The sequence below is a fragment of the Narcine bancroftii genome, chromosome 5, assembly GCF_036971445.1.
Source record: "Narcine bancroftii isolate sNarBan1 chromosome 5, sNarBan1.hap1, whole genome shotgun sequence".
NCBI lineage: Eukaryota > Metazoa > Chordata > Chondrichthyes > Torpediniformes > Narcinidae > Narcine > Narcine bancroftii.
In genome coordinates this window covers 132,969,011-132,992,104 of record NC_091473.1, presented here as the reverse complement: position 1 = coordinate 132,992,104, position 23,094 = coordinate 132,969,011, and the positions used below count along the sequence as shown (strand labels likewise).

Sequence of the window (23,094 nt, the reverse complement as noted above, 5' to 3'; positions counted from 1 at the left end):
AATTTTATAGAGAGATAGCAGACAGTTGTAAGAAATGCAAGATTGTGATAGTTAGGTGATTTTAACTTTCCACACATTGATGGGAACTCCCATACTGTAAAGGGGCTGGATGTGCTCAAGAAAGTTTTCTTAATATATTGAGATCCCAACTCGAGAGTGCACAACACTGGATCTCCCATTAGGGAGTGAGACAGGACAGGTAATGGAAGTGTGCATAGAGGAGACTTTGGATCCATAATGGCCTTATTTTCCATGTGATTATGGAAGGGGATAAGCCTGGCCCTCAGGTTGAGATTTTGAATTGGAGAAAGGCCAATTTTAATGGAATCAGAAAGGATCTGGCAAGTGTGGATTGGGACAGGCTCTTTTCTGGCAAAAGTGTGCTTGGTAAGTGGAAGGCCTTCAAAAGTGAAATCTTGAGAGTTCAGAGTTTGTATGTTCCTGTCAGAATTAAAGGCAAGAATAAGAGGTATAAGGAAACTTGTTTTAAAAAAATTAGCAGAGCCAAAGGGCCTAGAGTTCTAACAATGATCAGAGGCGGAATTTTCTTTCCTGCTGCCATAGATTGTAATGGGGAATGAGGATCGGAAGAACGTTCCTCGTACTCACCATTCTTAGCTTCAATATCAACCACTGTTGTCTTCTGTTCCACTCCAATGCCTGATTCCGACTTTCTTGGGATGATACAGCCTTGCAGAGACCGGAATTAACAAAGAAAAAAAAAGGTAACTCATAGAAAGCTTTGGGTTTTGTGAAGATTACGTGCTGAGGTAGATCTTTCCTCAGTGCAATATCTCACAAAACAACTTAGTAAGGAGCTTGCTACTCTTTTTGCAACACGACGTGTTAGGTAACACGGTTCATCGAAGGCAGAGAGAATGATAGAAAAATAATGTAACACTGAGCCAATGAGAAAAGAATAAAGAAGGAAATAGTAACCCCACTACATAGGAAGATGATTTAAAATTTAACACACAGGAATGGTGGGAAAGAGAAAAGAATGGATGACATGGAGAAAAGGAGCCCAATGAGAAAAGTCTAGACTTTTAAAATTCTCCTTGGACCAATTTGCTAGTTCTTCAGTCAGATTCTACAATTTAAATTGAACGGGTCTTTATCGAAAAATTTGTTTGGCATTGCATGAACACATCACACATTTTCAAAAGGTACCCACACCTCTCATTCACCTGACCTTTCATCTCCATTAGCGTTACTTACCTAAACTTAGCTTAACCAAGAGAAAGTTCTCTGATTTCTGAACTGGAAGCACTTGCAAACATAAGTTTCTTAACAATTTGTCAACAGCAGACAATATTTTTGCATCACCATTTCTATCTCCATATTCCACGTGAATCAAATTTTTCTGATTTTATTTTGGAGAATTCTTATTTACCTGTTTTTAGAGCAGAATCTTCAGTAGCCTTTAGGAATATCTGCAGGTTAGAAAATCATTACATTGAATTACTAACTGGTGAAAAACTGGCAGTACGTAAGATTCAGGTCACGGGTGAAGCACAGTTGAACCAAGAGCAGCTATTCTCAATGGGGGCCCTACACATTCCTCGCTCACCCATCTCCACCACCGCCCCCCCCCCCCCCCCAACACACCCCTCTGGAGGCCATGCGCATGCGCATTTAAGCAAAAGCTTTGCTTACATTCATTTCATGAAACATAAATTATTTTTTAAATATAGTCGGCAGAAGAGGAGAATGGAAGAAACCAAAACAGGACTACTCTACAAATCTCTGGTAAGACCACCTTGTGTTCAGTTCCGGTCACCCCATCAAAGGAAAGATATGGAAGCTATGGAGAGGGTGCAGAGGAGGTTGCCTGGATTGGGAAACCAGTCTTATGAGGTAACATTAGTAGAGCTGGGACTTTTCACTTTGGAGCAAAAAAGGATGAGAGGAGACTTGATAGAGGTCTACAAGATTATAAGAGGCAAAGATAGGGTGGACGGCCAGCACCTGTTTCCTAGGTTGGATCAGCAAACACCAGAGGACATATGTACAAAGTTAAGGGAGGAAAGTTTAGGAGACACATTCCAGACACCCAGACACCCACAACTCTCTATGAGTAAAATCATACTCCTGATGTCTCCACTAAACTTCCCTACCTTCACCTTGAGCAGATTTCCTCTGGTGTTTGATTCTCCCGCCTTGGGAAAAAGGTGCTGACTGCCTACCTTATCTATGCCTCTCAATAATCTTGTAGGGATCTATTACGTCACCTCTCATTCTTCTTTTCTCCAAAGAGAAAAATTCTACTTTAATAACCTTGTCTTATAAAGCATTTTTTTTTCAATCCAGGCAACTTTGATAATAATCAAAGTTTAGAAGATACATTGGAGGTAAGTTTTTTTTTCACAGAGAGATGCAGGTGCCTGGAATGCCTTGCTGGGAATGGTGGTGGAAGCTGAAACAATGGGGGCATTTAAGAGATTCTTAGATAGACACATGGATGAAACAGGGCTATGTCATAGGGAGGGTTAAGTACTTTTTTTATTTTTTAGGAAGGGATATATGGGTCAGCATAACATTGAGGACTGAAGGGTCTGCACTGTGCTGTATTGTTCTATGTTACTGCTTCACAAGGCAAGGACCCCATAAACTTTGAGTAGAGACTTAGGGGGGGATAATAATTGAAAAAAACAGTTGAGAATGGCTGGTGTAAAGTACAGCATGGGGTACAGGCAGCAGCTTAATATAGACTGGTGGAGTAGAAGAAGATAATGTTGCTGCTCTATATAATAATGGTTAGACAACACTTGGACTATTGTGTTCAGTTCTGATTGCTTCATTACATGAAGGATGCAATAGTTTGAGAGGGAGCGAAGAGGTGATTTACTAGGATGTTGCCTGATTGGAGAACAGATCTTATGAAACAAGGTGACTGAATCGGCTGACAAAGGTTGAGAGGTGCTACATAAAATTATGAGTGGCAAAGATAGGGCAGACAACCAGCATCTTTTTCCTGGGATGACGTTTGCAAATACCAGAGGACCTCTATTTAAGGTGAGTGATTGGAAGTTTTGGAGAGACAGAGGTAAATTTTGTTTTCCACACAGGGAATAGTGGGTGCCTGGAATGGATTGCCAGGGGCGGTGGTGAAGGCTGGTACAATAGATTCTTAGACAGGCACTTGGATGTAAGAAAAATAAAGGGTTATGGGTGTGAGATGGAGAAGAATTTAATGGCATTAATCGTATTGGTTCGTTTGTTACATTACACATGATAATCTGTTGCTAACCTATCAAAGTACAGAAATAACAAACTCAAGAGCATTGAGTGCTGTGAAGTGCAATTAATTCATGCAGCAGTTGCATTATAACATCTCTCAAGATAGGATCAAACAATTTTTGGATTTCCAAATTATTGGGCCTTGTGTTCATTGGGTGGGCCTTGCATTTTACGTATATCATTGCCACCTGAAATTCATGCTTGCTGCTTGTACCATCTCCTTGGAAGACCACAGTCAGTACAAATGGTAAACAACATCTCCCCCTCAATGGTGATCAACACAGGTGTACCTCAAGGACGTGTGCTTAGCCCACCACTCTACTCTACATCCATGACCGTGGCGAAGCACAATTCAAATGCCATCTACAAATGATACCATGGTCGATAGCAGAATCAGACGGCAATGAGTAAGTATACACATGGGAGCTAGATCATCTCGTTGAGTGGTGTCACAATAACAACTTTGCATTCAATGCTAGGAAAACCAAGCAGCCGATTGTGGACTTCAGGAGGAAATCAGGAGAACATGACCCAGTCCTCATCAAGGGGTCAGCAGTGGAGAGGATCAAGAATTTCAAATTCCTGGGTGTCAACTGGAAGGTCGTGGACCTTCCAGTGGTTACATTTTATGAGAGGTTTAAGGGGATTTGGTATGTCACTGAAGATATCTACAGGTGTACTGTGGAGAGCGTTCTGTCTGTGTAGTAAACCACTGTTATGACGTGATTGGCTGTTGCTGGCTGGACACACCTCCTGAGACTGATCCTTCCCATAGCCCCTTGCTCCCCCTTTTTCTTTGCTTCAATCAGTCAATGAGGTTGATGGTTGTTCCAGCCTTTTGTAATTATTGATGATACATCAATTTTATTAACTAAATTTTTTTTTAAACATGGAACCGTACCAGGAATCTGAGAAGCTTGACATCAATCCTCAGTCACCAGACGCCCCAAACACCACCATGAATGCTAACCAACTGAGACTACTCCTCTCATGTGTCGGGCCCCAAGTGTTCCTGTTGATCAGAGGTGCCAGCTCATCCTCAAGGCTCAGTATCATAGGAAAGTTAGAGGTCTATGCCAGTCATCTCCTGGCCACCAGAAAACAGTGACCTGGTGAGTCGAGTGCCGAGTACATGCGGGCCCTCCGGAACCTGTGTAGAGCGTGTGACTGTAAGGCCACGTTGGCTGCCCAAAATGCAGATGACCTCATCAGAGATGCGGATGTGGCCAGTATCTGCTCCGGGTTCATACAGCAATGACTACTGGAACAAAACGTTCTCGATCTACAAAGGACGGTTGAACTTATAGAGACACTGGTGGTGGCCCCCCAGAACTCAGATGATTACTCGGCTGCCTGGTTGGTGCGGGCACTACTATCCTGGGATGGGATTCGTCCTGCCCCATGAGTGACTGGTCCCCTACACTGTCCCACTACTCTAGTGATCTGACCTCGGTCGTCGTTGCGGGTGATTACACCAAGTGCTATTTCTGTGGGCAGGGCCAGCACCTGATGAAACGCTGCCCTGCCAAGGATGTGGTGTACTCTAGGTGCCGGAAAAGGGGCATTATGCAAAGGACTACCAGTCCAAACCATCCGTGAAATCTAGTAGCGCCATGTGTGGACAGTCACCACTCTGGGCAGCACGATCAGCGCCATATATTTCCTGAACGCCAGCGATGTCACGTGCAAACCATTTTGGACTGCACGCCAAACGCCATCTTCCCAGGCATACGATACTACGAAGGCTTGAGGGCAGCCATTTTGTGTCCATGAGCACCCATCAGACTCAGACAATGAATCCATACTAGCCTCCATCACCCTGAACCAGGAGACACTCCATGAATTCGTCAGATCCAGGATGTACGTCAAAGGACGTATCAACTGTTTATTCGATAGCAGGAATACAGAAAGCTTTATCCACCCTGATACCAATAAATGACTGTCCCTTAAAGTACAGCCCGCCAAGCACAGGATATCACTCATATCCAAATCATATACAACAGCTACCCTAGAGTCCTGCGTAGTGACCCTCACTGTTGGGGGTGTAGTGTACAAACGCTTCAGACTGCTCGTTATGCCACTACCACTACCTCCGGGTCCCTTTCAGTGTCACAAATGAGGTCTCTATCTTCCAGCAGAAGATGGGCCGCATGGTGGACTGCTACGATCTATAAGCCACTTTCTCATACCTAGATAACATTACTATCTGCAGGCCAAGACCTGCAAGATCAAGATGTGAACCTCCGCAAGATCCTCCGGGTAGCAAAATGCATAAACCTCACTTATAATGAGGATAAATGTGTGTTCTGGACAGCACAGGTAGCCATACCTGGCTGTATGGCCGAGAATGGATAGTGGGCTGTATAAAAAGGGGCAGTGAGTCAGCATCCAGATGGGAGATTGAAAAATTGACTGAATGGTGTACAGGTGCCCCCCTGTTTACAGTACTTTCAATTTTCAATTCCAATCTGTTCCCATGCTTACAATATGTGGTATGATACTCTCTCATGTGCTGGGCAATGGCAGCATCGCACAACGTACTGTCACCCGATGCTGACTCAACTACGCTCGCATTTTCTGTAGCCCCAGTGCCTTCAACAAGTGTCGATGCCCAAGTGCGTTCTACGAGCTGTTCATAAGAGAGTAAAATTGATGACCCTGCCACTTTAGCATCTCCACCATCCAGCAATTAATTTTAGTTCAATGCTTCCAACATTCTTCATGCCCAGTGTGATTTCAGCTGTGTTCGTTAATGGTTTTTTTCAGTGTGGAATAAAGGTATTCAAAATTTAATTATAAAATATGGTATTTGTTTTGACTTAAGATGAGTTTGCTGGAACACAACCCCATCATAAGCTGAGGAGAACCTGTACTTAAACCAACCTCACACTCAATCCCACCAAAACCAAGGAGCTGATTGTGGACTTCAGGAAGTGAAAACCAGAGGTGTACGATCTAGTGATCATTGGGGGTGGATCAGAAATGGTGAGGATGAGCAAATTTAAATTCCCGGGAGTTACTATCTTGGAGGATCTTTCCTGGACCCAAGACACTAATTTCAATGTGATGAAAGCATCTCGACTTCCTCAGGTGTCTGCAGAGATTTTGTATGACGTCAAAAACCTTGGCAAACTTCTACAGATGTCTGGCGGAAAGTGTGCTAACTGGTTACATCATAGCCTGAAATGGGGACACCAATACCTTTGAGCAGAAAGTCCTGCAAAAGGTAGTGGACACAGCCCAGTGCATCACAGGCAAAACTCTCCCCAACATTGAGAAAATCAACATGGAGCGCTGCCATTGGAGAGAGCAGCAGCAACCATTAAGGATCTGCACCACCCAGGACACACCACTGTGGCCATTAGGAAAGAGGTAGTTTGTCCCACAAGACTCACCCATCAGGTTCAGGAACAGCTGCTACCCCTCCACTATCAGACTCCTCAACAACAAGCTCAAACAGAGACTCATTTAAGGACTCTTACTTTGCATGTAATTTATTACTGAATATTTATTTTCGTATTGGCACAGTTTGTTTACATTTCTTTCTTTGTTCACTTTTCTCTCTTTTGTTTACACACCCTCTCTTGAATACAATTACTTTCACTACTGATAAGTAGAAATTCTGCCTGGCCTGCAGGAAAATGAACCTCAGGGTGGTATGTGATTTAATGTACGTACTCTGACAATAAATTTGAACTTTGATCTTCACCTATTTGCAGTCTCTCTCCAATTAGAGAATATTTCACCTCTTGATTCCGTTTACATGACCTCACATTTCCTAATATTAAATTCCACTTGCCAGGATTTTGCCCAATCACTCTGGCCTGGAAAGTACCCATTTAATCCAACTCTTTAGTTTTTGTGTTCCAGCCAGTTTTTAATCCACACGAGCACACTTCCTCCAATATGTTAGGCACTTAATTTATGCACCAGCCTTTTATTTGGCTCCTTATCAAATGCCTTTTGGAAATCTCAATATATCTACAGGTTTCCCTCCATCAACTTCTCAGTCGTATCCTCAACATATCCATGCAAATTTTTCAAACTCAATTTACCGTTCTTAAACCCATATTGACTAGATGTGGTTATGGTCAACTTTCCAAAATGTTTAGTTATTTCCTCTTTAATTTTGTGAATGGTAAACGCTAAATTAACTTGCCCAATTAGTGTTTCTTTCTTGCTCGCCTTTTGAAAACATTAACTGTTTTCCAATCTCCCGAAGTTCCCAAATTTTGAAAGATTTCAACCAACGGGTCCGCCATCTCTGTGGTCACTTCCTTTAAAACCCTTGGGTTGAGGTCATTGAGCCCAAGTGGTTTGCCCTCTGGTGAACCTGTGAGTTTCTCCTCATACTTTATACCTGTGATTGGGATTTTATCAAGTTCCTGTACGTTATTTGAAATAAGTCCGTCCGCTCTCGTGGGAATATTAGGTGCCACAGAGAGGACGGAAGCAAAAATTTGATCTGTCTTTTCTTTAATTTTTTGTTATTAATTTACCATCCTGCTTCTCTAGTGGCACCATTCTTATTTTTAGTCCTCATCTTCCTATTTACATATCCACTTTTACATGGCACATTGTCTCTCAATATCAATTCCCCATTTATTTTTAGCCCTTTACTGCTGGCTCTTAATGGCTTCCCAGTTTCCTGGCCTACCATCAGTTCTTGCCACTTTTCATATTATATTCCTCAATTTAACATTACCCTATCCTATATATTAAACCACAGATTGCATCTTTTACTTGGAATTCCTCTTTCTAATTGGGATGAATCCTTGCTCCATGTTAACAAAAGTTTGCCACCATTCATCTACTGTCCTTATCGAAGCTGAAGCCACATGTTTTGTCCCTGTGGCATTTGCACTCAAATTCCATCTGGTATTCTATCTTATTGTGGTCACCACCTCCCAGGGGAATCTATAACTACAAGATCTCTTGTTACTCCTTCCTCATTACTCATAAGACAATCAAATGTTCTTGCTCTCAGGCACAATCTCAAATACACCCAACAAATTCTTCTACGATACCCTTACAGTTTTTTTAAAACATTTAGATATAAAGCACGGTAACAGGCCATTTCAGTCCACAAGTCCGTGCCACTCAACTGCATGCCATTAACTTACACCCCTGGTACATTTTGAAAGGTGGGAGGAAACCGGAGAAAACCCATGCAGACACAGGGAGAACGTACAAACTCCTTATAGACAGCACAGGATTCAAACCCTGGTCTGGTCCTAATCACTGGCATTGTATAGGCATTACGCTAACTGCTAAGCCAACCCTGCCGCTTCCAATCAATATGTATTTTAAAATATCGCATGACAGGTACCATTCCCTTCAAAAAGGCCTTGGACATGTCTTCATTTATGCTTTGCCCGAATGCGAGGTCACATTATCAGAGCCGATAGACTACTTCCACAACATCATCTTTTCCTTGCTATTAATGATTTCAACCCAAGCTAATTCGACATTATGTTGGATGTCCTTGTGTTCTGTTCTTAAGTTCAATAATGCAACAGACATTTCCATAAACCTTTTAAACTTAAACCATGCGAGAGAGCTCATTCAAAGGACACCTACATAAAAAAAACTCCTGCACCCTTGGTCACTGAAATAATTTTGTACCAATGCTACAAATGGACTCCATTTAACCAATTTGTTTTGAACTGTCCATGTCTTTGCTAAAAATTTTGGAAAACCAACACAATTGTTAATATTCTCCGAGGTTAATTTAAACATATGTGAATAAGGAACATGAGATAGACCATCTCACTCCTCAATCTGACGTTGCCTTCCATCTTCCTCCTCCAGCCATCTATTGATTTTAAATTTGTTTTAAATATCATTTTAATTTACAGATACAGCTCAGTGACAGGATCTTCCTGCCCTCGCTACCCAAATACACCCATATGTCCAATTAACCTACTAACCCCGTACGTCTTCTGAAAGTGGGAAGAAACCGGAGTGAGCGGTCATGGGGAGAATGTACCAACTCCTTACAGACTGTGCTGGATTTGCACCTGGGTGGCTGGTACTGTAATAGTGTTTGTGTTAACCACTACACTAATCATGTTGTCTCTGTTGTAAAAACATTCAAAGACTTTTACTGCCCTTTGAGGAAGAGATTTCCAAAGGCCCATGAGCCCCTTTACCTCATGTGATTTTGAAAAAGTGGACACCTAGCTCTCCGTTACTGACCCCCTGGTTCTAGCCTTGGTGTTTTGCTGAAAATAGATTATCCAATGGTTAACCACAGTTTTTCTACAGGTGAAAATGGTTTCAAGTCAACAGCTGAATAACTGCCTAGTAACAATGACTCACAGGAATAAGTAAATAATAGGCCTTACCTCCTCCAGCGAGGTATCAGACACTCCAAAGCTGCTGAGGCCTAAATCTTGCAGTGTCTCCTCAATTTCTCGGAAGAGGCTGGCGTAGGCCCGATGTTTGATGTCCTTACCGGGCAGCAGGTAATACAGCTCTTGACCAACATTCTCGATCAGCTGGGCCTCAGGAACGTGATGCTGGATGAGCTTTGATAGTCCATCCACATCACCTGGAGAAAAACATCGATGAGAAGGAGATATCTCACTGATTGCAGGCTGCCATTTGTCAGACAATTAGAAAGCACAGTAAACCTCATTCAATCAGGGCCAATCCATTCTCATGAATGATTCAGATTTAAAATCTAAACTCAATGAATTTGAGAACTGATTTCATTAAGATTCAAGAGACAGCAGATTCTGGAGCAATCTTTTGATTGCTCTCACTTCCGACAAATCAAAGGTGTAGCCGTGGGCACAGTGCATTTCCGTTGGCTATGAAGGGACCTACACCAACCCCCTCCCAACTCTTTCTCTGTTACATCAATGACTGGACTGGCGTTGCCTCCTGCACCCACGCAGAACTTCGCTACTAACTTCTACCCACATACATTTTTTAATTTCTCAATTCAGTTGACTGAGGAAGTTCGATTATGCGTGTACAAAGTTAATTAAAAAGGTTCAACATACACGTAGGGTAATGGGCCCATGAGCCCATGTCGCCCAATTGCACCCAATTAAACTATAGCCCCCAGAAACTAGAGCCCTTGGGGAGAGCCCACGCTGACATGGGGAGATGCACAAACTCCTTACAGATAGCGCAGGATTCAAACCCTGATCGCTGCCGCTGTAACAACATTGCACTAATCGCTACGCTAACTGTGCCGCCCAAAGTTCAGGTTGATATATTTTGGACAAGGGGGATTGAGCAGGAAAAGAATGGGACTGAAATGATAGATGAGTGAAGGTGACCACTTGGTCCTCCTCCACATCTATTTCTTGTATTCTAAGTGGAGCCAAGAAATACAAGCTTAGAAATGGCTGAATGGCCTTGTGTCCATACCATCTAACTCAATGACCCTGAAATAACTGCAATGTTAGGATTCATATGTCAAAATGACATTCAGCATGGCATTTTTTTTTTAAATTGAATTTAGACATACAGGATGATTACAGTCCCTTTTAACCCATGAGCCTGTGCCGCCAAAATACATCCAACAACCCCGGTACGTTTTGAACAGTGGGAGGAAACTGGAGGAAACCCAGGCAGACATGGGGAGAACGTATAAACTCCTTACAGACAGCACTGGAATTTCACCCGGGTCATTGGCGTTGTAACAGTGTTACGCAAACCATGTCGTGCCCCCCCCCCCCTTTAACAAAATCATTAACTTTTAGAAATGTTAATATCTGACAAAATAGCAAAGATAAGACTGCCATATGATAGGGGACGTATCGGTTTGGCTGCTCATTTCATACATACTTATTTCATTCTTGGCACGATACTCAATGATTGAAAATGGATGCATGTCCAGTGAACAATAAGCAACATGAGAGGCATTTCAGAAGGCTATCAAGAGATACAAGACCTTTTCTGTAGCAGCTTCATATGAAATGACATGTTGTGGTTGTCAACTCAATGATGCTTCCTGTTGTCTAACTTTGCAGACTTAACCTCTCAAAGATTAAAAAAAAACCCTTCCTGTTAACACAAAACATCAAATGGGAAGTCTCGCAATGGAGGGGAGGACCTAACATTGTTACAGGGATGGATACATCGAAAGTAGTGACATTTAAAATGTGACTCGATGACTGCAGCCATGCACCGTGACATCATTTCCTCGCCAGTTCCCATATTTGAAGAACAGATGTGGGAACACAAATATTTGAGAATGTACAAAAAACCTCTCCATCTTAACTGGCACCCTGGACTTGCCAACAAATGGTCTGGAATAAATTCAGGCAGGTTGCAGCAGAGCAGAGAGAGGTGCTCCCACTCACATGTATCGATGAAATAGTCGAACAATAACAAGGGTAGAGCGGTGGCGGATGTCAGCCTTACCATCTAGTTCTTCTTCCGGAAGGGTCTCGTCAACAGGGAAACAGTTGGAACAGGAACAGCAGCAGCCCGGTGCACAGGTGCAGGTCGGCTGTTGTGGTTGTTGGGTAAAAGCACAGCAGGAATCAGTTCACCTACATCTGCAATACCTCACATGCCCTCCATCTCTTCAAGAACCTCCAATTCCCTGAACGTGACCTCCTCATTTTTATGATGGACGTCCAATCCCTTTATATCTCCCACCCCATTCAGGTGATCTCAGAGCTCCTTGTTTCCTTCTTGACAAGAGACCTAACCAGTCACCCTCCACCACCACCTTTCTCCAGCAGAACTTGCTCTCATTCTTAATAACTTCTCCTTTGACTCATCCCACTTTCTCCAAATCAAAGGGATAAGCATGGGTACCCACATGGGTCCCAGCTACACCTGCCTGTTTGCTGTAAGCCTACACAGACAAGACCCCTAACACTTCCTCTGCTATATTAACCACTACATTGATGCTGCCTCATGCACCTGAAATGAACTCATCAATCTCATTCGCTTTGCTGCAGCTTCCACCCATCTCTGGCGACATTCTTCCCTTTTTTAATCTCTCTGTTTCCATCTCAGGAGACAACCTTTCCCCTGACATATTTTACAAACCCACCAACTCCCTCAAGTACCTCAACCACACTTCTTCACACCTGGTCCCCTGCAGGGATTCTATTCCCCTCCATCACCATCAACAGCCCTCCTCACCTGCTTGTCCTCCATTTCCCACTCATCTGTTCTGGCCCCCAGACGTAACAACCTACCACTCTACCAGCCTTTGCATCCAACACCTTAACCTCTGCAATTTATGCCACCTATAACATGATCCCACCATTAGACACAGCTTCCCCTCACCGCCTTCCATAGAGACTCATCCCTTCCCATTACTTGCCCCCTTGGAAATTTCCCCTGTGGCCACAGAAAGTGCCACACTTGTACCCACACCTCCTCCCTCACTACCATTTGGGGCCATAAACAGTCCTTTCAAGTAAAGCTGCACTTCACTTGTGTATCCACGGGAGTCACCTTCTGCATCTGGTGCTCCTGATATGGCCTTCTCTACACCTCTACTCTGGCTGCATCAGTGACAGGGATCTCCAAGTGGCCAACCAATTCAATTATGTATCCCATTCCCACGCTGTCATGTATGCCCATGGCCTCATGTTCTGTCCAACCAAGACCACATGTAAATTGGAGGTACTACACTTAATTTTCTATCTGGGCACTCTCCATCCAGATGGCATTAACAATCAACCTCCAGTTTCTGCTCACCTACTCCCCATTCTCCCTCCCTTTCCCTTTTTCTCCAGCTCTCCACTCCTCTCCTCTCCATTCACAGAGCCACCTTTGCCTTCCCCCTGCTTGTTGCTGTGCCGTCCCTCCCTTATCCAACTATTACCTGTGGGACCGCACTTCTACCCCTGCCCCTTTACCCCCCAATCATTTAATGCAGGCATCAGCCTACATTTTGTCCATACCTTGATGAAGGGCTCAAGACCAAAATGTTGGTTATGTATCTTTATATATAAAATATTGGTCAAGGTGTGGGCAAAAAGCAGTTCTCAGTTTTTTTCTCTTCTCCCCTCTCGCCTATATCCACCTCTTACCCATCAGCCTGTTCTCTTCTCCCTGCACCTTCCTCCTCAGCCCCCCACCCCCAGCTTTTTATTCTGATGCCTGCCTGCTTTTTGTTCATGGCTTGATGAAAGGATCCGTCCCAAAATGTTGGCTACCCTTTACTTCCTATAGAAGCTGTGTGATCTCCTAAGCTTCTCCAGCATTTCTGGGTTTTGCACTACAACCCCCACATCTGCAGACTTTCCTGTTTAACACCGGTTATATTGTTTCAGTGGCCGTGTTTCCCCATGCACAGCCTTGGTTAATTTCCTGCTTTCTGTGAGGTTGCTTTACCAATAATAATCAGGAAAAATGTGTCCATTGACACATATACTAGATAGGAAAGAACATTCTCAACTGTCTGCTCGTGATCTGATCTTAGAACATAAGCAACCATTACAAGTGCTCTTGATTCCCATGCAGAGGGTGTGACGTGACCTGCTTGTACACAGTGGGTGCACTAACTTACCGCTGTGCCTTGCTTCCTTCGCTTTGCTTTCTTCATCCTGCGGACCAGGGTCAGATAGAAACCGGAGCCAAAACTGTTCTTCAGAAACAAAGAGGAGCCACAGCACTGCAGCTTGCCCCGGGAAATGATCGCGATCCGGTCACCAAGAAGATCTGCTTCGTCCATGTGATGGGTGGAAAGGATGATCGTTCTTCCTGAGTGCAAGAGGATGGGAATTTGTTTTTAATCGTTCTCGGGTTGTCACTGGAAGCAAATGCTCACCACTGGAGGGAGCCTTCACACCACCGAGAGGTGGAATGAATCACACACTTTATTGCTAGTTTCACAATCAAAATCATTCAATAATTTATGGTGTCACTGAGCAAGATTTTGGGTGATGAAAGCACAATTAAAAATGTTAAGGAAGCTTTTTATAATATTGTGACCTCTCGTCACTAATGCCTTCAGGCAGAAGATTTCAGGTTTATTGAGTCTATAGAAAGCACAGAAGCCTGAAGACCAGAACCTCGAAGGTCAAGAACAGTTTATCAAAATCTTGAACTGCCCCTCAGTCCACTAATCAAATGGCTGTCTGCTCATTTTCTTTGCACTAGGATTACTGTGAATATTTATTATCTAATGCATTTGTTGTCTCCTTTAATTTAATTCAATTAGTTTCCAATCAGAATTTTTGTTTGGTTTGTAGCATGAAAGAATTTTGGTGCAAATGTACATTGTACAATGCGTATGACAATAAACACACCATCATATACATTCCTTTAAGGATACCCGTGAGCACGCTACAACTGGTAAAGCTTGCACTTGGAGTGCCATCCAATTAACTCACAACCAGCTCCATAAGAGAATGGGATACCAGATGACCTGCTTTAGTGATGTTGATTGAGGGATGAATATTGAGCACTGAACTTCTCTTCCCCATCTCCCTCTCATTTCCACTTCCAGCCTCACTGCTCCTTCCTCCACCCCCATCCATTGTTCAGACCAAACCCACAACCAAGACTTTGCATACAAGGGTACTGATCAAACCTGGCACACGTCTGCATTGGATGACCAGCAACACTGATTTGTTTTTCATTCATTTGCTCTCTAGAGAGTAGATAGGAGTCCTGTTGCATCCTTTTGCCCCCCTCACAGTGAAAAGTGACTCATGAAAGATTACGTGTTAAATTCTGATTCTACAGCCATCAAATTACAGCATTGCCAACAGTGCAGCTGGAGAGAGAGCCTGGCGTTTTGTACCCACACACAATCTTCAGTCTCTGAGGGGAGAGAGGTGCCACTGAATCACAGGAAGATAGGAACAATTGCTTACTAGAGATATTGGGAAAATTACAGGAATTCAAAAGATTTGGCTGCTCAATCTTTAATCTATCAAGTTTCATTTAAATTTTTTTAATATTTCTTTGTTTATTAGTCTTGGTGCAATTATGTACAAGATGTATAATATAACTCTGGGCGATTGCCAGAAAAAAGGGTGTTTGGATGATGTGGTATCCACATATTCTGTTCTGTGGTTCTTTTTGGGCATTTATGTGACTCCTAATGTACTCTTGCATCAAGTTACAAATCACAGCTGAATAATCTATCTTCCAGCTGAGAAAGTGCACTGGCTAGACTCGACAGGTTTCAGTCCAAGAGTGGCATATAAAAAACAGCAAGGACTCAGAGCGAACTTGCAGCAAATTACAGGGGAGAGGCCGTCTGAAAATATGACCTAATAGCATCAGCATCTCTTCTCAGGAGGAGAACATATTTCACAAGAATATTACCATATGGATGGCTTCACATCTGTGTGGAATTCTTTGTCCATTATATCCACAAGAGACAATAATGGAATTAATTGGAATGGTTAACGCCTCTGTTAAGATGGTGTTGTAAGGGTTGCATAAAGGGATCTGACATGATTGCACACCAATATTACACACAATGCAACTTCAGAGCTTTGAATTGTTTTTAAACCTCTGGTGAAAATTATTTCAAGTTTGTGTCCGAGAGGCAGTCGCCAGGGAAGAGAACTTCCTTTTAAACTCTCCTCTCCCATCTCCTTCGTCACGTGTGACCACCCTTCCCCCCTCAACTCCCCCACCGCGAACCAATACCCCTACATGGATGTGCGGTTAACATTTTGCACATGATGGCAGACTTCCCCAGACTTCATTACAAGTTGTGTTAAGGTGACTTTACTTCCTCATCGCCTTACAATTTCAGGCTGTTCACTCTCACAGTCCACATGGGGAATGTGCTCATGTGAAGTTACTTCATCATCTCTGTCCCCACTATCTATGGGAAGGATGAATCAGGCCGTGAGTAACTCAAAGTGAAACAAAAAAGAAACTTGCTGGAGTTTCCCTTCATTTATCGATAACAGGGCAACGGCTTCATAATAACAACAGAAGACCAGAAATGACAGTTAAGTGTCACAGAAAAGTCATGGGCCTGAGCTGAAAAAGAAATTGTGACATTAGTGATTTGGGAACTTTTTTTTAAAAGAAGGAACTCATCGTTTCATCAGTTGTACTTGTCAATGTATTCTTCCCCAACACAGAAACTTCTGCTGTGAAAACTGTGCTCAAGGCCAACACAAGCTGCACTCAGGAATTTGGATGGCAGAAGTCCTCCGCTGATACCTCTTTCATGGGTAAATTACAAAATTCTGAAGACACCATGACTGAAGTAAAAAGCACAAAATGCTGGAGAAGCTCAGCAGGTCACCTGCTGGCATTTTCTCACACTCTGACGAAGGGCTCAAGCCTGAAACGTCGGTTCTGTATCTTTACCTTTGCTCATTAAAGGACACTGTTTGACCTGGTGGGCTTCTCCAGCATTTTGTGTTTTTTACCTCTTTCATGGGAATGGGTTTCGTGAAATGCTCGCTGTTTGAAAGAGATCTCACCATCTCTTTTCCTGTCCCAATTGTAGGTGTGGGGTTATACAAATCCTAATGCCAGAAGCAGATGCAGGAATTCCTGGCCAATACAATTCAATCATGTTAACAGATAGAAGATGCTGTCAATAGTGGTAACCATACAGTTTAAATGGGCCACTCTCTGCAAGGTTCCATGTCAGCAGTGTGAGTTATAGAGTCACAGGCAACATTCCTGAAATTCATCACTGCACCGCAGGCGTACCTTCCGCAGCCTGAACACTTAGTGTGCAATTCCACTCAACATCTCCACCCCTACATCTCTTTTACTTTGAGATTTTCCTTAAAACCAACCCATTTGACTATGATTTTTGACATCTGTCAAAACATTTACTCAACGGGCTTGGGGTTGGATTTTGTTTCACAATGGACGGTTGATTACCTCAGATTTTTTAGTGTTAAAAATCCAACATAACTGCAGTAGAATTTAACATAATACACAACTCTAATATACTGTACATATAGCAGAGTCCAATCCAATAAACAGTTGACACATCCTAGGAAATTTCAAATAAACATGCACACACATTTTATGTATATCTACACTGAGAGGGAGATAGAGAGAGAAAGGGAGTGAGACAGAAAGGGAGAGAGAGAGAGTGAGAAAGGGAGAGGGAAAAGAAAGGAGAGAGAGAGAAAGGGAGGGAGAGAGAGGGAGGGAGAGACAGAGAGGGAGGGAGAGAAAAAGAGGAGAGAGAGAGAGAGAAAGGGAGAGAGAAAGAGAATGAAAAAGAAGAGAGAGAGGAGATGGAAGAGGGTAAGAGGTGAAGGTGGTGGAGGTTAAGGTGGTGAAGATTGGCGGAGATAGCGGAAGGGACGGGGGTGAAGACGGCAGAGAAGACGGAGGAGGGGATGGTGGAGGAGGCAGGAGAGGTGAAGATGGTAGAGGAGGACATGATGGAAGAGGTGAGGGTGAAGATGGTGGATTTGGTAAAGGTGACTAGTAAAGATCGTGGTGGAGGTGGTGAGAGCAGTAAAGGTGAAGATGGCAGGGGTGAAGGCGAAGAGAAAGAAAAAGGAGATGTACTTCAGAGCTTTGTGGTCATTTTTCTGAATGGTTAACCCTGTAGTGCTGCTTGTTGCATGGAAACTGGGTGGAGTCTGGTGGTGAGTCTTATACAGGAATGGGTTGGGGCTCTCCTGGGACAGTGGCTTCATCTGTTGTGAAGTCAGCTCAGAAACAATGTGACCATCTCTGCACATTGGATCCACAGTTCACTCAAAAAAATTAACAGTTTTAGTTCATGTGGACGAGCTGCCCATACCCATTTTGGAAGAGAATCACTGGGTGAAAATAGAAACCTTCTTACTTTTGGAATGGCCTGGTAATGGCGAGTGACCACAGTGTTGCTTTAGTGCTGCAGCTACAATGTGATGCTTGGACCTCATTTAAGCAGGAACAGCTTGCATGCAACCTCAGTCTGAAAGCTAGAGCAGTCACACCGTGACAACAGCACCCAGCAACACTGTACACTAACTCCTGACACACTCCCTCCAGGACAACAGGCACTGAACGTCCCCTGATCAACCGTGACAACAGCACCCAGCAACACTGTACACTAACCCTGACACACTTCCTCTAGGACAACAGGCACTGAATGTCCCCTGATCAACCCAGCTCAGAGAAATCCCAGGCAGACCCTTGCAACAACCACGCTCTCCTTTCAGAATTGGGAAAATATTGCCAAGCTCTGACTCATGCCAAAAGAGAATCAAACCATTGCAGATGCAGGACATCTGGAAATAAGAGGTAATTGATGTTATCTTCATCCTCTGGAAGATGTCTGGGCTGTCTGTTGAGTTTCTAGAAAGTGCTGTTTCAACTTCAGGATTCTCCCATATAAAGCACCCATTGTGTGAGAGGAGATTGACATCCAGCACAAGCGCACTCTGTGGCTGAGGCAAGTGGCATTGTGAAGGAGATATGAACAAGGAGCCAAGATCCATTGTCAGAATGGTGAAGGGGGAAGCTGCTCAACAGCCTCCAGATTTCATTCATCAGCTTCCAATCTTTGTACATTTAACTGGTGTGTGTTGAAGAGCGGGAGGCTTTTTTCACCTGCCTGATCAAAATAACTCCTGGCTCAGTCCACCTTTCTTGGCCATGACCCAATGAATCTACCGAGAAGGGAGAAGCGGTCAATGTCGTCTCATACTCCTGATACATTGCTTCTTGCCAGACTCGATTTCAACACTTCCTATAATGCTGCCAAGTATGTTTTAATGCTCCATTTGAACCTCTCCTTGCCCCGTACCTACCTTTGTGCTAATATGGAAGTTATGAGACCATTATTTTATCAACTGTAACAACAATATCTTCCATTTACCTCGCACTTGTAAGAAGCACAACGTCTGATAAGTTTTGACAGCAACATTATGAATTTTGAAGCTGACCCATTATCAGGATGTGGAGGTAGATGGCCAAACACCCAGTCAAAGATGTGTGCTTAAAGGGAAATCTTAAAAGAGTTATGAAAGGCCGGTGGCCAAATTAAGGGAGGAGATTCTTGGACTTTCGATGACCATCAATGGTGGAGGGATTCAGTACAGTTCTTGGCCATCAGTGGTGGAGGGGTTCAGTACCTTCCATGGGCATCAATGGCAGATGGGTCAACTTGGTGATGAGCAAAAGAGCAGAATTTAAGGAACGCAGATATCCTGGATGATTCCAAGACTGGAGGAGGTGACAGGGAAAGGGAAGAAAAACAAAATGGAGGAATTTGAAAACTAGATGAGAATTTTTTTAATTGAGGCATTGTTCCACAGAGAGTATAGGTCAGAGAGATCAGGCTGAGCAGGACTTGGCTGCAAGTTAAGAGTTTTAGATGACTTGACATAAACAGGGAGAGATGAAAGAGAATGGACAGGACAGATAAGTCTAGGGGTGACAACAGAAGGAATGAGGACCTCAGCAGCTAATAAGCTGAAACAGGGTGGAATTAACATAACAACATAACAATTACAGCACGGAAACAGGCCATTAGGCCCTTCTAGTCCGCACCGAACCAAACACCCCTCTCTAGTCCCTCTGGTGATGAATTTGCTGTATAAAGTACGTTGCTTGACCTGCTGAGTTCCCCCAGCATTGTGTTTTTAGTTCAATGACAATGTCTGCACTTTCCCATTTTACTTCTGCACAAAGATTATGTAGGCACTGACCATAGTTGAAAGCCAAAATTAGGGCCAAGTCAGTGCCAGTTTCAGGTGGCTGTTTAAGGAGAGATGGAAACAGAATATGATCAAAAATCTGTCGAACAGTCTTTTTATGGGTTTCTCTCCACTTCCGGCCGTTCAGACTTCTGGAGTAATCCTGCACCTGGACAGTGAATGTTGGAAGGAAGAAGGGAAGGCATACACACACATGCGCTCATGGACACATGCACAGTATTCCAGTACATTTGTTGATTAACTAATGTCAAGGAGTCACTTTTTTCCATTTCCAGGATACAACATATAAAGACATTTCACGGTTACTTCATTTGCTGGCGTCAGAAGAAGGGTATTTTACCTGAACGATATTTAAGTAGAAGATCCCAGATCGATCGCCTAGAATATGGATCTACTCCAGAAGTTGGCTCATCTAAAATGATCACTTTAGCCCCTCCAATGAATGCCAAGGCTACTGATAATTTCCTCTGCATTCCACCTATAGGGAAAAAAGGAAGAAACATTCATCAAGTTATCAAGTCCTTAGAACAGTAATCCTTTGAACTATAAAGGTAAACAGAGTACAATGCATTCAAAAGCTGATGGGTTGATAACTCCACTTCAATGACAACCTGTAAAAACATACTGCTAAATCCAACTATGATCCTTGAACACACAAGACTCTCCCAATGTCAACAATTGCTGCCTGCACCATAAACACCACAGCTTATTCAGATATTTGAATAGAATATTTTGAAGTGAAATTAGGAACCTCTTTTTCACACAGAAGCTACTTGAAATCTGGAATCCTCTTCCTCAAAAGTTAACCTTGGTTAAGTTAAATTTTGAAGATTGAGATCAGTGAATGTTTATCAGGCAGAGAGAATCAACATGTGACTGACCACCAATTCTCAAGGGAGGCCTTATGGCCCAGCACATTTAATGAGGGCCATAGGCTGAAATCATAATGTTTTAAAAGTTTTTTTTTAAATGTCATTGACAGAAGTACGGGGCAAACCAACTAAACTTGACTGCTTCATCAGTGTGTGTGGAAAGGGAAAAGTTCAATGAGTTCAAAGAATAGCAGATCTGGACATAGGCTGAATGCAGAAATAATCTTTATTGAGAGGTTCACGACAGGGATAAATATTCCCAATCACATAACACAGTGCAACTAATCACATTGGACTTAACAGTATTGATACCAGTAATAGCTTACAGGCTTACAAGCACAGTACAATACTAAGGATACTACCAACTGTTTATATGGACTTATCACAACCAAGGACTACAGTGTGCTATCTGCCATTCCTTGTCTAATGTGGGCTCAGCTCTGATGCTATCTACAATTAAAACATTATACAACACCCCTGATCCCTATGTAGTCGACAGCTTATTAGCAACTCCTCCAGCATTGTCCACAGCAGTGTTCGTCTCAGAGCCTCGGAGCAAAAGAGGAAGACCTATTGCATATGGTGGACTTTGCAGTACAGTAAGCTGGAAGGTCCAGCTCAGGTCATCACTAGGTGATTAAAGGGGCCAATGGTAAGGTGTGCATCGACGGGTGGGCAGGGTCCAACCTTGATTGGCAGGTGACGCGACTTCCAACAAAGTTCCAGATGGAGAGATCACATGACCCTCCACAATCCACACTGCAACAGGGAAGGGGACCCATAAATTGAGCAAAGTGCTAAGGGGCCACAGCCAAAAAAAAATGTTGAGAATGGCTGTTATGGAAAAAGATGGGTAAATTAATTCTGTATGGTTTTATGCATTGATGCAAACATTTAATGACAATTATATAGGGCCATGGAATATATTGTGCAGGTCTGGATTGCCTACCAAGGGAAGGATGTACCTACAAAACTAAGGTTCACCACATTGATTCCGAATCAGAATTTATGGTCATGAATGCGTCGTAAAATTTGTTGTTTTGAGGCAGGATCACAGTGCAATAAATTAAATTTCAAAAATGAATAAGCAGTGCAAGAAAATAGGATAAAGTCTATGATTCATTGTGCATTCAGCAATCTGATGGCAGCGAGGAAGAAGCCTTTTCCCAATGGTAGCAGAGTGAAGGGGGCATGACCTAGGTGGTGGGCATCCTTGAGGGTAGAGGCTGCTTTCTTAAAACATGTCCTCTAGTAGATGCTCTCAATGGGGTGAAGTCTGGTGCCTGTGGTGTCGCTGAACTAACAACTCTCTGGAGCTTATTCCTGTACTGTGCACTTCCATACCAGAAGGAGGATGTTTATTTTGGGGAGAAACAATGACCACGTTGAGCCAATAATTTCTTGAGTTTAGAAGAATGAAAGGTGACCTCCTTGAAATATAGAGATTATTGACGGGACGTGATAGGTGGGTGAAGGGTTTATATTTTCCTACCTGGGATGTAGACAACCAGGGGTCACAGTCTCAAAATAAGTAGACAACCATTCATGATGAAGATGGGAAATGAAGAGTAACCAAAATATTATGGAAATTATATCAATATTTGAAAATAATTTGGGTTCTTAAATCTAAATAGGCAAGCAATGCAAGGAGAAGGCATGAACAGGTTGTGGTAAACTGGTCAGCAAAATCCTTCTTTTCACCTCTCCCCCACCTTGAGATTGAGGATGATTTGCTTCCCATTTTGAAAGGTCTTTGAAGGCAAATGCATCCCATGTGGAAACGGTGCACTCTTCCACAGATGGAGCAGGAGCTGAGTGCTTGGGTCTGTGGGGTGGGAGTTTCAGGAATGGCCTGATCCTTGTACCTCTGATGAAGGGCTTCTGTGTGCTCTTGATGCACGATGTCAAGATTCTCAATACCAATCAGAGTTCTCTTCTCTGCACTGAATGCTCACACGTCAGAGGTTCGAGAGTTGAACAGCATGGAAATGAGGCCTTTGGCCCACCACATCCATGTCCACCTATTTCCTCATCTCCACTAATCCCTGATGACTGCCTTAGGTCCATATCCTTCTACGCCTGAGTAAATGTCTCTTAGGTATAATAATTACTACCTGATTGCACCACCTCCTCCACTAGCGAGTTCCAAATATGTAAAAAAAAGTTTACTCTCCAGTCATTTTTAAAACTCCTTCATCTCAGTTTAAATCCATGCCCTCTCCTTTTTGATACCCCTACCATGAGAAATGGATTCTGACAATCTATGGTACTTATTCCCCTTATACTGCCAAACACCTGTATCAGGTCACACACACACCCCCTCACCCACTCCATCCCCCTTCACTCCAGGTAAAAGCAGCCCAAGCCTCCCCAACTTCTCCCTATAACAATCATTC

At 43.2% G+C, this 23,094-nt stretch overlaps 1 protein-coding gene across 2 annotated transcripts in view; it reads right to left on the bottom strand.

The window, feature by feature from the left end:
- The window catches only part of abca4b (ATP-binding cassette, sub-family A (ABC1), member 4b), a 177,857-nt gene that overhangs the window by 61,608 nt on the left and 93,155 nt on the right, over window positions 1–23,094 (bottom strand). For both annotated transcript variants that reach the window (XM_069939095.1, XM_069939094.1), the window contains 6 exons: window positions 20,167–20,304; window positions 13,736–13,929; window positions 11,623–11,710; window positions 9,588–9,793; window positions 1,394–1,433; window positions 610–690 (listed from right to left, as the gene is read on the bottom strand). In XM_069939095.1, the coding sequence (XP_069795196.1) occupies window positions 610–690; window positions 1,394–1,433; window positions 9,588–9,793; window positions 11,623–11,710; window positions 13,736–13,929; window positions 20,167–20,304 (747 nt within the window). The remainder of the gene's footprint in view (window positions 1–609; window positions 691–1,393; window positions 1,434–9,587; window positions 9,794–11,622; window positions 11,711–13,735; window positions 13,930–20,166; window positions 20,305–23,094) is intronic.